Source organism: Pelodiscus sinensis, chromosome 23 (genome assembly GCF_052426305.1).
Source record: "Pelodiscus sinensis isolate ZL-2025 chromosome 23, ASM5242630v1, whole genome shotgun sequence".
Lineage (NCBI taxonomy): Eukaryota > Metazoa > Chordata > Testudines > Trionychidae > Pelodiscus > Pelodiscus sinensis.
The window spans coordinates 7,361,509-7,376,213 of record NC_143074.1 but is presented as its reverse complement, the minus strand read 5'-3'; the positions used below and the strand labels follow the sequence as shown (position 1 = coordinate 7,376,213).

Genomic DNA, 14,705 nt, shown 5'->3' with positions numbered 1-14,705 from the left:
GAGAAGGGTTGGATGAAGAAGGGAAATGGAGTTTTGGGGGTAAAACAAGAAGGGGAGGGGTAACTTGGCTGGAGAAGGCCAAAGGAGAGTTCCAGGTTAGAAGGACAATGGGAAGGGCAGTGAGAATTCCTGAGATTAGGGGGAAGGACATGGGGGAGAGGGCAGTTTGGGGGTCCCTAGAAGAGCCTGGTACTGGGCACTGGGGAGCTGGGAGTAAGTGGTCATGGGGAGGCTGTGAGAACCAGGGCTGGAGAGAGTCTGTGAGGCTGTGGCTGGCCCTGGTGCTCCAGGGCTGGGGAGGAGAGTTGGGGAAGGGAGGTTCTGGAAGTCCCGGGTCTTGCTGGGAAGTGGCCGTGGAACCTTGGCAGGGGGATGTGGTGTCTTAGCCAAGGAGAGAGCAGTTCAGAGAGGACCTGGGGGGAGCCCATTTGGGGGGCTGGGATTGGGTGGAGAAGTGTGGAGAAAGGTGGTGACCCAAGCAGAGAGGGCGTAGTCCAGAAGGGGGGAGGGTGAAGGTGACAGCTGGGATGCGGGGGAGGGCTGGTGTTGGGCAGACGAGAGTGGTGAAGCGATGCCCCAAATTGGGAAGGTGATGCAGAGAGGGCTGTGGAGAGGGGGCAGAGGAACCCTTAGGGGGGTGCGGGGAGGGCGGTGCCCCCGGCTGGGTGAGGGGAAAGGAGTGCCCAGGCGGGGGGAGCCGGGGTTGGGCAGAGGGGGGCGGGGAAGGCGGTGCCCTAGGCGGGAGGAGAACGGGAGGGGCCCGGGCGGCGGAGGGGCGGGCTGGGGCGGAGCGCGGCTGCCGGAGGCGGGCTGAGAGCAGCAGGCTCAGTCGGCGGCTCCCCTCGCAGCGCCCCGCTCGGCTCCCCGTGCGCCTCCCGCTCCGGCTCCAGCCCCAGCCCGGCCCGGCATGGCAGCTCCCCCGCGCTGCAGCCGGCTCCGCCGCGCCGCCGCCGCCCGGTGCCCGCTGCAGCCGCCGCCGCCCCCGCTGCTGCCGCTGCTGCTGCTCCTGGCCAGCGGGCCCGGCTCGTCCGCCTCGCGGGAGCCCGACAGCCCCTGCCGGGTGAAGACGGTCACCGTGTCCACCCTGCCCGTGCTGCGCGAGAACGACATCAGCTGGAGCGGGCCCCCGCCGGCCGCCAGCGCCGCCGCCCCCGGCCCCTCGGGCCCCGGCCCCGCCGCCGACTCCCGGCTCCTGCTCTTCGTCCGCAACGAGCTGCCCGGGCGCATCGCGGTGCAGGACGATCTGGACAACACGGAGCTGCCCTTCTTCACCCTGGGTGAGCCGCTGCGCGGGGGGACCCGCCCGGGGCACGGGGGCTTCTTCCCCCTTCCCGCGGGCCCCGGGGAGCTGCAGCCTCCCCGGAGCAGCGCGCACGGCGCGGAGCCCGGGCACTTGCCCCGCTCCGTGGGGGAGCCGGTGCGGGGCTGGGCGAGTTGTCTTCGCCCCCGGCAGGGGAGCGCACCGGCGAGGGGGACACGGGCAAGGAGCAGAGGTTGGCTGGGGCACGCGGTGAGGTGGTGGGGGGCTGGGTCGCAGCGCGGGGCTCCGTTTTGCGGGAAGGGGGCAACTGAGGCACGGCCCTGGCCTTGGGTGGCGTGAGGGGCGGGTGGCTAGCTGGCTGGCGAGGAACTTGCCCTGGGTTTGGACTCGGCTCGAGGGACGGGGGAGATGATGGGGAGCACCGTACAGTACCCGCCACAGCCCCAGGCCCGGGAGGACCTGAGGGGTAGGAGGAGTACAGAGGAGTTAATAGGGTTGGGAAGGGGCAGTGGTGGGGGGGGCATGATGCAAAAGCACAACCTCAGTAGCTAATTCCCTGGGGGTCCCTGTCTGTGCCCCCACCCTTCACCACTGCCTCCCTCATCTCTCCCTTAGAATCCTCTCCTGGTGGGTTGCTGTTTCAGGGCAGGACTAGCCGGCATTACCACTTTTCACTGGCTCTGAAATATTTATAATAGAGTTAAGGGCTCCTTTTTTGTTCAGGAGTCAAGAGCATTTGACTTGATCCAACTCCTGTGCCTCTTCCCCTGTGTGCCCTTCCCAGACGTCACCCCTCTGGGCCTTTCACATACCTGTAGCTGTTCACAGGACCTGCTTCCCTTAGTTTAAACACTTCCTCCATGGCTTTTTGTCCCCCTCAGTCCCTGTTGCAATGATGCACAGTGGCTTCAGTTTGCTCTGTCACAGAGGGGCTTTTGCCCCATCCCCTTGTGCAGGATTTCTCTGCCCTTGCCAGTGTGAAACACAGGATATTTCTTTGAGGCAAGATCTTCCCTCATCCCTGAGTTGCCAGCCAGTTTGATTTTAGAAATGTTCTTTGCAATGATCCTGCAGGAGTCACTTTAGTGCTGTCACGTTGCTGTGGTTTGATTTCCCTCCCTTGTAATTGATAGCTTCATTATCTTTTAGAGCTTCTTAATGTTCGCCGTTTTCGTGCACGTTTCTTGTTTCTGGAAAGGGGAAAAGAGCTGCAGCGGGGTCTCTAGGCTGCCTGCTAGCTTTTCAAAATGACCGGTTTGGAGCATATTGGCTCAGCCTGGAAAGCGGGGTGGTACTAGTCAGACTTAACTGTCTTCTGCTCTCATGTGGAATGGCTAGCCCCGGAGAAGCTGCCACAGCGTAGTGGAAAATAGGAAATTTCACTTCATTGCTTATAAATATTGTGGCTGAATGCTCTCTGATTACCTCTGCTTTGTGCGATGCTTAGGCTGTCAAGGTCTATGACAGCATGCCCACATGTTTCTCCATCCTTCCTAAGATTTCCCTGTAGAGGGGAACAATTAAAATGGGTTATGAGAACATTTTTCTTGCATGAAGCTAGTTGATCTCCTGCTCTAACATGGGATGTTCCCGCAGCTTGTCACTCTTATCCTGCTGTACATATTAGATCTGACTTGTGCTACTCAATAAAAGTGAACTGTTTAGAATTCTGTAGCTCAGGCATGGTGTCTGCTGTGGCAGATGACTGAAGGCTTTTGTTGATCTCAATACATCTCCTGTTTATCCACTGGCTTTCGTCTTCTCTGGGCTCTAAACCACCTGTAATTTGAGTAGCTGCATAGCTTATGTCTGTGATGCTGATGAGATGCTGCCTCATGCACCTCTGCTGTGACTTGGAGAGGGTTGCCTTCTCTGCATTTAGCATGTTAGGATATTCTAACTGATGTGCATGTTAAACAGGTAAATAGTTGTATGTGTAGCCGCAGGCGATTGTTTACAAGTGACTATTTTTCCAGTGGATGTGATGTGCCACAGAAGTGAAATGACTAGCTGCATCTCATGGTCCCTTTAACCCCTTGGGAGGCTCTTCCAGTAGAAAATGGTGGTAATAAATACTTGGATTCCTCTTTGACTGAGCTTGTTGGGGTCTCTCTTTGCAGTCTGCTTGCTTTCTTAGGAGTCTTAAGGCAGTCACACACACAAAACCAAAACCAAACTTAAAAGTACTTCAGGTAAGAAATCTCAGATTCAAGGAACATACAGGAGACGAAATAATGATAACAAGAAACTTTGATTTACAAGGTTGAGGTTTCAGGGCAAAATGTAGTTGCTGCAGGGATCGAGCGTGGATTCTCCCCAATCCCATGTTACACACTTAGCTAAATGCATCAGAGGAAGGCAAAAGTCCCTTCATGTCGCCTTAAGTATCCATTCTGGCCATAGGAATGATACTAAATGTGACAGAGCAGCAGTCTATCTACTATGGCAAATCACATTGCAATGAGGGACTTGGTGGAAGGACTCAGTTTGCCTAAGAATGTCTCTTTCAGCCATTCTGTGCTTTCATTAGTGCTCACAGTTAACACAACTCTGTCTGAGTGCTGGTTTCTGGTACAATCTCTTTTGTCTGCTAGACTGGCGGCTTTCAACCTTTCCAGGCTACTGTAACCCTTTCAGACATTTAATTCGTGTCAAGTATTTCGCAAGTTTCATGTAACTTAAAAATGACTTGCTTACAAAATCAGACATAAAAAGACAAGTGTCCCAGCCACACTATTCCTGAAAAATTGCTGACTTTCTCATTCTACCATATAATTATAACTCAATTGAAATATAAATACTGTACTTACATTTTAATGCCTTGAGCATAGAGCAGTACAAACAAGTCACTGTATGAAATTTTAGTTGGTACTGATTATGCTAGTGCTTTTTATGTAACCTACTGTAAAACTAGGCAAATGTCAAGATGAGTTGATGCAGCCCCTGGAAGACCTCCGGGTACCCCAGGGGGTTTGGGATCCGTGGTTGAGAACTACTGTACTAGACCCCCACCAAGATATATTCAAGCCGGTGGATATTGACTTTGCTGCAGAGTAGAAATGAGAACTTCCCCATGTGGGATGGCTTTGCCACAATTTGAAATGTAATCAGTGCCTTGCTTCTGTGGGAGGCAACCCACCCTGTCCTTTCCCAAGGTCTGTCTTCTGAATTGCTGGGGATGCTTTGATACTGCAGGGTTTTTTTCCTGTCTCCTGGAGTGGCAAGAGGTCCTCTCACACTTAACTCTTTCCTGGACAGTCATTGTAAAGGATTTTGCTGGCTAGTCAGATTGCTTTTTGGTACAGTGAGTAGGGGGGTTGTTAGAATAGACCTAAGACAGCTACAGACCCAGGTCCCTCTGACTTGGCATGACCCTAGAGGAGAAGTGGTTTGTGGAGAGAGAGGGATGGAGTTAGAATAAAGCTCTGTAATAAACTCCTTCATCTATGGTCCCTCTTCCCAAGGTGACTATCCTTGTAGATTTTTTCTGTGCTGCTTCCTCTTTTAAACTGTTCAGCAGTGCCTTGCAGCTCTAAATAGCTTCTATGTTTTCTGTGCGCCTTGCCAGACCCTCTGGGATGAAAGGCTCTGCACAAATGTAGGCAAAAAAAGGGGAAGCCAATAGCTTTGATCTTCTTTGGTGGTGGGGGAAATTGCTGTAAACATAGTCCCCTCCTCACTGCAGTACTTCTTGCTGTTGGACATGAAGAACGTTTTGATTGGGTTTATGGTAGCGATTTGTATGTAGACTTGTCTCTGTGGGAGAGTTTTCCTTTGAGTTCCGATTTTCCAGGTACCTCGTTCATTCTCTCCTTGAGCGGCAGAATGCTTTTTATCTTCCGATGGCTCCAGATGTGTCCGTACCTCTTTCCCGAGGCTTACATCCCACACTGTCTACCTGAGTGGCTTCCCAGAGGAATTTAGCTAGAAGGAGCATAAAACAGAGCTGATGGTGGTGTTGATACCAAGAACTTCAAAAGAAAGGAAGTTGAGAATAAAACAACTAAGAGTCTGATTTATGGGAACAGTCTCTTAATCTATTAATGGTAACATCTTTCTGGGGATGAAGCAGTAACTTGTGTCAGCTTGTGTCAGCCACTGCTGTAGAATCCAGAAACATCTCCCTTTTTCCTCATTGCAGTGATTATTTCCTTTCCTGTGAATGTCCACGGCTGAAGTGTTCCTCCTTGAAGCCTAATTGGGCTACATACCCTCCCTGGCTGCTTCTTAATGCCTCAGAACCCTCCAAAGGCTAGAAATGACTTATTCTGTAGTGAAGCAATTCTTCATGAGTGGAGAAGGGAGAAAGACTTCACTATGGGGCATTGGCTACAATAGATGTCTTTGATTACAAATTTCTGCCAGTGGGAGCTGTATTGCAGATAAGTTCTCCCAAGTCTAAGCAAGGCTGGGAGATGCATTACTAAAGTCTGTTGGCTATGGGACCTTTTCCATAGTAGCTGTAACTATAACAGTGAGAAACTTGCTAATAAACAAACCACCAAAAGCGAAGCAGAAATGTGGGCTAAAAAGGCAGGAGAATCTGGGGGTGTGGGAAGTACTCCTCACATGCAGTGATTTGCATCAGAAAGACGCTCCTTCCCCTGCGACCAGGCTCCCCAACCCTGGTGGTGTTCAAGAGATTCAAGTTGCACTTTCCCCAGTAAGTGTGAATGTTACTAAGTTGTGGCCGTATGAGTACAGATGGCATGCCGGAGGAGCATTTTAGCCCACTAGGGGGTGTTGGTGTCTGGAGATACATACTCTTCATAAGCTGCCGTGAGGAGTTTTTCTGCAAGGGATTTATCTGGATGAATTTGTTTGAAACCAGCTGAGGGGTTGGGAGCGGTGTTGACATTGGATCAGAGAACCTGAAAAAAGATTAACTAACTTGACTCCTCTGATTGCACCTAGCCTGGCTTTCTTACTCCCTTGAGAGGATCCCGGCACCAATGCTCAAGATGTTTCATAAGCCTTTCCCCTGTCTTAATGTACACAATAGACAACACACAATCCTTGTGATTTTCTACAACCTTGGATACACCTGTTATCCCTTGCTGGGTTTTTTTTTTTATTCTTCTGCTGCTTTCATTGACATAGTGGTCCAACTTATTCATTGACCTTAGACTCTCTCTGACGAGGCCTCTCCTCACTGGGGCATTTTTCTTGATTTAGTCAGTAGTTATGTACTCCATGGAGAACATCTATTCACCCGGCTTCAGAGCCTGCTTTAAGTGAAATTCAGGGAATGAGGCGCGCGCACGCACACACACACACACACTATGTACGTATATATGTATGTATTATGTCCTGGCAAGTTTTCACCAGATTCTGTTGAACTGGCATGTGTAGCACTACAAGATGCTGTGTATCTATGGGTGTCAGAAAAAATGTGTGTTTCTGCATATGCATTAGGATAATCATTAATAACACCCCCACATACAACGGGTATAAGCTGACGTGGTATGTGCAACTTGGCTTTCACATTCCAGTGTTTTCTGATCCTTAGCTATGCAATCCTAACATCCTCTTAGGTTCTTTATTCCTATTTTTGATACACTTTGACTATCTACTGCAGCCATCTGGGTGCTTGAGCTGTCTTGGGGGAAAAACCCCCACACTGAATCTTTTTAATACGGAGAATGTATTTCTCATTTCCGAATATTTTAGTTGACTGTTAAGATCTCTTTTAAAAGAAACAAAAATCCTCTTTTGTTTTAACCTGGAATTTTTCCAAGTTTGCTGCATGCCCAAAAGTGGAATTTTGGAGAGTGGAGGGAGTGGAAATAGGGCTACAGTAGAATTGCCTATGCTTTTGCTGCTGCTCCTGTAAAAATCCAATACAACCTGTTTATAGCAGCCCACTTTTACGTAAAGTGCTACATTGTCCTGCATTTTGCTTCAGCTACCCCAGACTAACACGGCTACATCTCTATCACTTTTACGTAAGTGGGGCTTTAAAAAAATATATTTTTTAAGAGCAGGAGCAGATCTGTAGTGAAATCATCATGCGGCACAGAATTGTAACCTGAGCTGCATTTTGCACCGGGGTGCCCTGAACCAAATTTGGACTGGACTGCATACTTGGGTTCCACTGCACAGTGAAAAGTAACTTGACTTCGATTAATTCAAAGGTTCTTCCTTTTCCATTGTGCAGACCCTTTGTGCTGGGCTGGAAGAAGTTGGCAGTACTCTGAGCAAGGCGTTGGTTGGCATAACACTCTCCCATGGAACACTCTTCCATGGGGTGTATTCTTGCCTCCTGCTGGCTGTATCCAAAATAGCCTAGCAGGGTAATGAGAAGCCACTTCCAGACTCACTGAAGAGCCTTGCCTCCTGCAGAATCGAATTCACGCCCTGCTGTGCAGAAGCACTGATGGGAACGCAGTGAAAACAAGCCTGTTTCAGAGGAGTCCCTGGAACGAGAAGGAAGGGGTATCACCTGAGTCTGAGAACAAGGGAGGGATACCTGTTAGTGTGGAACAACCGCGGTTAGAATGTATCCAACTTGGGCCAGGTCGACAAAATCCCTGATGGGTTGTGCTGGTTACTAGATTTGGCTGTGCAAAGATGAAAGGGAAAATGGAACAAACTTCTTGTCTGGTTGCTTCCACCTGGCTTTCATTTCCATCATGTTACACAGAGCAGAGAGGCTGCAGGCCAGATCCGAGGGGCCACGGGTTGTTGCCTGTTTAAGTTAATGGCTCACGGTCAATCGCTTTGACGTGGAAGCACTTTGCAAGCCGAGGCAACTGATGGGAATGTAATGGTTCAGAGAGTGGGGGAGGGCACGGGGGATGTGACCTCTGTTAAGAGCAGTAGATACAGCTCTCTCCTTAAGGAGACTTTGTACAGCCAATACAGAATGCCTGCGGGGCCTATCAGCGCCAGGGCTAGGAGGCAGGTGTGGCTGGTGCCACTGGTTGTCCATGTAGCTTACTGAGAGAAGCTACCTTTAAGGAAGAGGAGGCTTATGGCCAGAAAACCTGTCAGGACTTGCAGTGGATCTGAATGGGCTTTGTAGGAATTGGCAGTGTCTGTTTTGTCTAATTTGTTGCTACTGTTCTAAAGCAAGCAGCTGGCTACGGTGGACTGCTTTGTGCAGCCGTGTAACAGCCTAGGAGGCAGAGAAACCTGCGGTTTTATTCCCAGCTCTGCTGCTGACTTGCCAAATGACCTTGGGAATGTCACTTAACTTGTTTATGCCTCACCCCTGTACGGTGTTCCCTGTAAGCTGTGCGCCTGTGTGGCTTCTTTAAGAGAGATTAAAATGGCTCCCAGCTGATTAGCAGAGCACCCACAATTAGGTTTTTTTTTACAGGTGGTGCACGTTTACACATGCCTCGGTGCATAGACAAAATCATTCTGCACATGGATGGAAAAAATGAGAGGGAACATTGCTCCTGTGTGGTGCAAAGAGCCACAGATGCTCTGAAAGGTACTGGCATCCCAAGCACTGAGCTGGGAAATATGCTTGAATTCCCAGCTTATACGCTGCCTTCAGATCTCTGTCTATTCAGTTGATATTTGCTTCCTGCTTCTCTCGAAGAGGTAAAAGGCCAGGCAATAGTAAGCTTCATCCTCACGGGCAGTCCCAGAGAGAATTATCGGTCTCATGAATTTTGTTAGACCTTGACTGCACAGACACCACGCATCTCTGCAGCCTGGCTAGCAGGCCCCATCCCCAAATGCCCTGATGTGAGGCTTGCTGCCATTGTTCCCTCTTATCTTTTTCATCCATGTGCAGAATAAATTTTTACATGCACCGAGGCATGCATGAATGTGCACCATCAGTAGAAACAAAAAACCCAACTGTGGGTATTCTGCTGACCAGCTGGGCGGCATTTAAATCTCTCCTGGGTGGCCGCAGAAGCGCACTGCTTACAGGGAGCACTGTTTGCTGCCGTCTGACGCTGGGAAATCACTTGTGGGCGGGTAGACCCTTCTGCGTCCCTTTCTTAGAGCAGTCTGACGCATATGCAATTCATCCCTCCTAGGGGGCTTGGTCATCCATAAATGCCTTTGTAAATCTGACTGGGTTGCTGGAGGTGATCTCTTGGTTCAAACGACAGCTGGCATCTGAACAAAAGAGCATCCTTAAAGAATTGCGGCTTTCCAAGAGTACCCATATTGACCAGCTAGTGGCAACAGAAGATTAACTATAGAGAACAACCCATGCTTTGCAGCTGAATTGCCAGACCATTGGTAGGAATAACTAGAGGAGGCCTGCAGTTGTGGGGTAAGCTGCTGCCACCCTCATTTCTCCACTTTCTGCTCCTGCTCCCATTCAGAAAGGGAGGGGGTAGAAGTTGAGATCAGTCACCTAAGCTAGATAGCTTGGCACCCAAGGTCTGCCTTTGCCGGGCCATGGCTCAGTAGGAAATGCACTCCTTTGCAAGGGACCGTTGGGAGCTTTGATTCCCCTTTGCATGTGTGTGTTTTTCAGGAGGGCGTAGACAGGGGGAGAGATTTCAGTCGACTACTTGCATCCCTCCCCCCCTTGCTGCCTCTGTAGAGTTGGGGAGGAAGCAGGAGCCGGTGCTGGGAGGAGCTGACTTAAAAACTGGTTTTCCCCCCAGCACAGAGGCAGCAGCGGGGGAGGGGCAGTAGCCCCTTTTGTGGGGGTCCAAGCTCCCCGTGGACAGAGGCTGGTCCCTGGCAGCAGCCGGAGTCTGCGATGGGTCTGAGCTCCCCGCAGACAGAGGCTGGAGCAGGGGAGCTTGGACCCCCCCATGGACAGGGGCTGCTGCCACCCCCCATTGCTGCTTTTGCATCAGAGGCAGCAGTGCAGGGCAACAGGCTGCTGGTCTGTGCAGGGAGCTGGTTTTTAAACTGGTTCCCCTCATGGTCTGATACCGAGGCAGCAGCACGGGAGGTAGGCGACACCCTGGGAGTGGGGCCAGAGTACACTGGCTGCTGGCCCCTCTCCAGGGACTATAGACTAGTCGACTAACCACTAAGAATTCATGTGGCTAATCCACTGCTCTGTTACCGGCTATCTAACATCCCTAGCACAGACTCACTCCCTAGCCATGTGGAGCAGACCCAGCTGGAATGGACCTCTGGGTGTGATGTTAACACACCGCTGCCTGACACCTACAGCCCAACGGACCTGCCAGCTCTCTCTGTGTTAAACGGGCTCAGAGTCACGGGAAGGCTGGCTCGGGGCCAGTGTTCTCTGAGGCCAGCGGAGATGGCGTTTCCCTGCCGTGGGTGATGGGAGTGATCCTTCTTGTCCCCCCTTCTGCACAGATCTAGCCCTCGCATTTTCACATGGCTTGAACAGCCTTCCCCCCGCCTCCCCGCAATGAAGCCAGAGGCCTGCCCACGCTGCCTGGGGGAGGGGGCATGAGGCTGAGAGCTCCGACCAAATGAAACTGGTCCAAGGCATTAACATGGGAAGCCTTTGAGTTTAGTAATGTCAGTTCTCGCTGTGCATGGAATCCCAAGAGCATCTCGGATGATTCAGAAATAGCGAGGGAGTCTCTCTCCTCTGACTACGGCTGTATGGGCAGGGAGAGGAAACCAGTACTGCCCTTCCCCTCCTCTTTAGTCCCCTCTGCCTCCTCTGAGCGTTCAGCACCTGGTTCTGCATCCCTTGCCCTGTAGGACCAGCAGCGTGAAACAGACCCGGACCTTGCCACTAGCCCACTTAGGAATTGGTGCCATGGAAAATCATGGAATGTTTTCAGACTGCCACCAGGGCTCTTCTGATTCGCTTAGGGGGCCTAGTGTCCAGACAGCATGGAGACAGCTAATTGTTTTGCTGTTGCCAGGTGAGCCGTGTCTGGTGTCTGCATACAGCTCTTAGAGGGGATGTTTGACCCAGGCAAGGAACTCTTTGCCTCCCCTGGGACCCAGCCCATGCTGCTTGGCTCCTGGGCTCTCTACTCTGTCTAGAGGCGAGTGAGGAAGTCAGGTTACTGGCTTGTTGCTGCTTGGGACAGAAGGGCTGAGATGGTGCTGAACCCCTATCTGTGCCGAATGAGGCTGAGGCAGGAAATAAAGGAACAAGGGTAATTCCAGCTTTCTCTGGGCTGCTCCTTTCAAGGCCTATGCCCTCCTAACCCTGTGCTCCAGCATCCCTGTCTTTCTATAAAAGGCAAACCCGGTAGGAGCCAGGGAACCCACGACTTAGCTCTGCAAGCAGCAGAGAAGGGGAAGAAATTTTCCATCAGCAGCAGGCAGCAGTAGCAGTAAAAGAGATTTCCCAGGCACCTGGTAACCACTGAATTTAGGAAAATTACTGAGAGTTGGCTGCACTACTCCTGAGGACATACTTCGGGGTTATCCTGTTAGGGGCGAAGAGGGCCAGGTTTCCTGGCTGCCTGGTCCTGGTAAGTGTAGCTTTGCATACTTCTCCTGTGTGGGGTAGAAGTGGTGCATTGTGGTGGGGACATGAGGGAAACCTACAGGGCCTGCTGTAGTGGTGGGCCGCCTGTGGCCCATGGGACACATGTGGCCCACTGGGGCTCCACCTGCAGCCGGTGGACCCCCTGGCTGACCCCTCCCCCACGTACCTCTCATATACTGTGGCACTGGAGCCCTGAACTTACCTCTCCTCCCCCAGCCTCCCAGCACTTTCAGAGGCATCGCAAATTGCCTCATTCGTGCTCTATCTGCTTCTTCCCCTCCCTGCTTCACATCAGCTGTTTGTGGCATTCCAGTTCTGGGCTGGAGGGGGGAGAAGTGGGGACGGAGCACAAATCTGCCAATTCGTGGCACCTCTGACAGTGCTGAGAGGGAGGGGAAGGCACAGATAAGTGTGGGGCTACAGTGTCCCAGTGTGTGAGGGGCAGAAAGGGGGGCTGCAGGGCCACAGGTGGAACCCTAGTGGGCCACGGGCTGCAGCGGCCCACTGAGGTGTGGGCGGGCCACCTGCCTACTATTCACGGCTGCCCATCTCTGGCCTGGCATCATCTCTGCTCTTCTAATGCACTGGAAGAAAACACAAATTGCACAGCCAGCCATGTTAATAAGCTGCAGTGAGGGGAGAGAACCCCGTGGAGCTCTTTGCGGCGTGGCACTGGGGAAAGTGGGTAAGACACCCTGGATGGGCTGCAAGAGCGGCTAAGTTCTCATTCCCAGGAGTGAGAGTGAAGAAGCCTGGAGGTTTCAAGCCATGCTCAGTTACTACTAGGGACAGCAGAGAATGTCCAAGCTGCAGAGCAAATCCATCTCTCTTGTCTGGGTCTCACTTTCCTGGGACTTTGAGGCTCTTGTTTCCATTCTCAAGAATTATGCATTTATAATTTTTACAGTGCCCAAGAACGCTCTTTCCAGAGTCCATAAAAGCCATGTTCCCTGCCACCACGTGCCTGCAGTCTACCTGCACAGGTGATGAGGGGTGGTAGCTAAGAAGGCAAGGGAGGAAATGAGGCAGCTGCCCAGAGGTTGGGGCACTGGACTGGGAAGTCTGGAGAGCTGGATTTAGGTTCCTTTTGCTGGTGATGTTGGGCAAATGAGTTCACCCCGTGTGGCCGTTTCCCTTCCCATCACTTGCCTGTATCGCAGGGACTGTCTGTCTGGTGCCAGCAAAAGGGGGCTACTGTAATCAAATGAGAAAGGGACGGGCAAGGCTGAATGGCAGCAAAATGAGCCCCCTGCTGCCGAGCTGTCATGGGTGCATTGGAACGTTAACTGTGTCTTCTGGAGGGGCTTGGTGAGACCTCTGTGCGGTTCCTGCCTTCTCCCCATGTCTGCAGCCTGGGTGGGAGCGTGTATAAGTCAGCTGGAGAGGAGAGTTGGGTTTCTGCTCGGCACCCACCATGAAAGGGAATCCAAAGCCTTGTTTTAGCGTGTCCTGTGTGCTGACCTGCGTTTCCTCCACTTCTCTCCCCTCCAGTCTAATGAACAGAGAACCCAGGGGCCCAGCAGGTTTCACCCCAGCTTCTGCTGTCTCTGGTGTATCTTCCCCAGGCTGCCTGCCTGTTCCCCACCTCTTCCTAGTCCCTGGGGGTATGTCTACACTACCCTCCTAGTTCGAACTAGGAGGGTAATGTAGGCATACCGCACTTGCAAATGAAGCCCAGGATTTGAATTTCCCGGGCTTCATTTACATAAGCCGGGCGCCGCCATTTTTAAATCCCGGCTCGTTCGAACCCCGTGCCGCGCAGCTACACGCGGCACGGACTAGGTAGTTCGGACTAGGCTTCTGAACTACCTAGTCTGTGCCGCGTGTAGCCGCGCGGCACGGGGTTCGAACGAGCCGGGATTTAAAAATGGCGGCACCCGGCTTATGCAAATGAAGCCCGGGAAATTCAAATCCCGGGCTTCATTTGCAAGTGCGGTATGCATACATTACCCTCCTAGTTCGAACTAGCGGGGTAGTGTAGACATACCCTGGGTTACTGATGGCCACAGTCTGGTGTTGTTCAAATACGGGCACCAGTGACAAAGTACCTGCTGGCAGCCGTGGGGGATTTTTGCCTCTATCCAGCTGCTCCGTAACGACAGTGTCATGAAGTGCTCCTGAGTCACTAACCTGCTACAGTGGAAAACACCAGGCTCATGTGGGAAGGTGGGAAATCAGGGAGCTGGAGTGGCTGAGCCAGGGTAGGCCTGAGCGAGGTGGATCGGCTCCCAGGTATGGTGGTGCCACTAGTGGCCAGTTGCTCTCATTGAGTTTGGGAGCCTGTTACAATTACTGACCTACCCTTGGGGGTGAAAGAGGAGCTGAGGGGGAGCTGGTGATGTGCCAGTGACTCTGTCACCCAGGCAGGGTTCACCCCTCCTGTTCCCTCTGCCCTGCTTTCCTGCCTCATGGCAGGCCCATTAACCATGGAACCAAGAACTCCCAAGGGGCTGAGCCCAGTGCAGATCCCAATCTGTTGTCCCTACTTGGAGCTCCTTCCACTGGACATCAGCCCTGTGGGTGAGAGGGCTCTACACCCTGACCTAGCCTTCCTGGGCTCGCAGCAGCCGCTTTCAGTGCAGCGCTTTCAGTGCAGCGGCTGTCAGATTAAACACCAGTGCTGAGGGAAGATGGGGAGAACCAGACCTGTCATTCCCATTTATCTCCCCTGACCCTGTGCCATCATGCTGCTCTTCCACTCTATATGTGTCCTGAGAGCAATTGCCTGAAAGAATCGTAGAATCCTAGAACTGGAAAGGATCTCAAGAGATCATCAAATCCAGTCCCCTGCCCTCATGGCAGGACCAAGCACCGTATAGATCATCCCTGATAGGTGTCTGTCTAACCTGCTCTTAAATATCTCCAGCAATGGAGATTCCGCAACCCCCTTAGGCAATTTATTCCAGTGTTTAACCAAACTGACCGTTAAGAAATTTTTTCCTAATGTCCCATATAAACTGCCCTTGCTGCAATTTAAGCCCATTGCTGCTTGTCCTATCCTCAGAATCCTGGTGAAATTCTGTCAGGGTGTCAGAACCCTGCCCGAGTGTCTGTTCTGGGCCTCCCCCACACCGGCCATGGGAGCGTCTG

General features: G+C 52.1%; 1 protein-coding gene across 3 annotated transcripts in view; it reads left to right on the top strand.

The window, feature by feature from the left end:
- Positions 1-670: 670 nt before the first annotated feature.
- Positions 671-14,705, top strand: part of ASTN2 (astrotactin 2) — a 733,588-nt gene continuing 719,553 nt past the window's right edge. Inside the window, exon 1 of one of the 3 annotated variants that reach the window (XM_075905853.2) lies at positions 671-1,277. In XM_075905853.2, the coding sequence (XP_075761968.1) occupies positions 908-1,277 (370 nt within the window). In that variant the 5' untranslated portion in view covers positions 671-907. The remainder of the gene's footprint in view (positions 1,278-14,705) is intronic. The other 2 variants (XM_075905850.2, XM_075905849.2) reach the window with 2 other exon arrangements.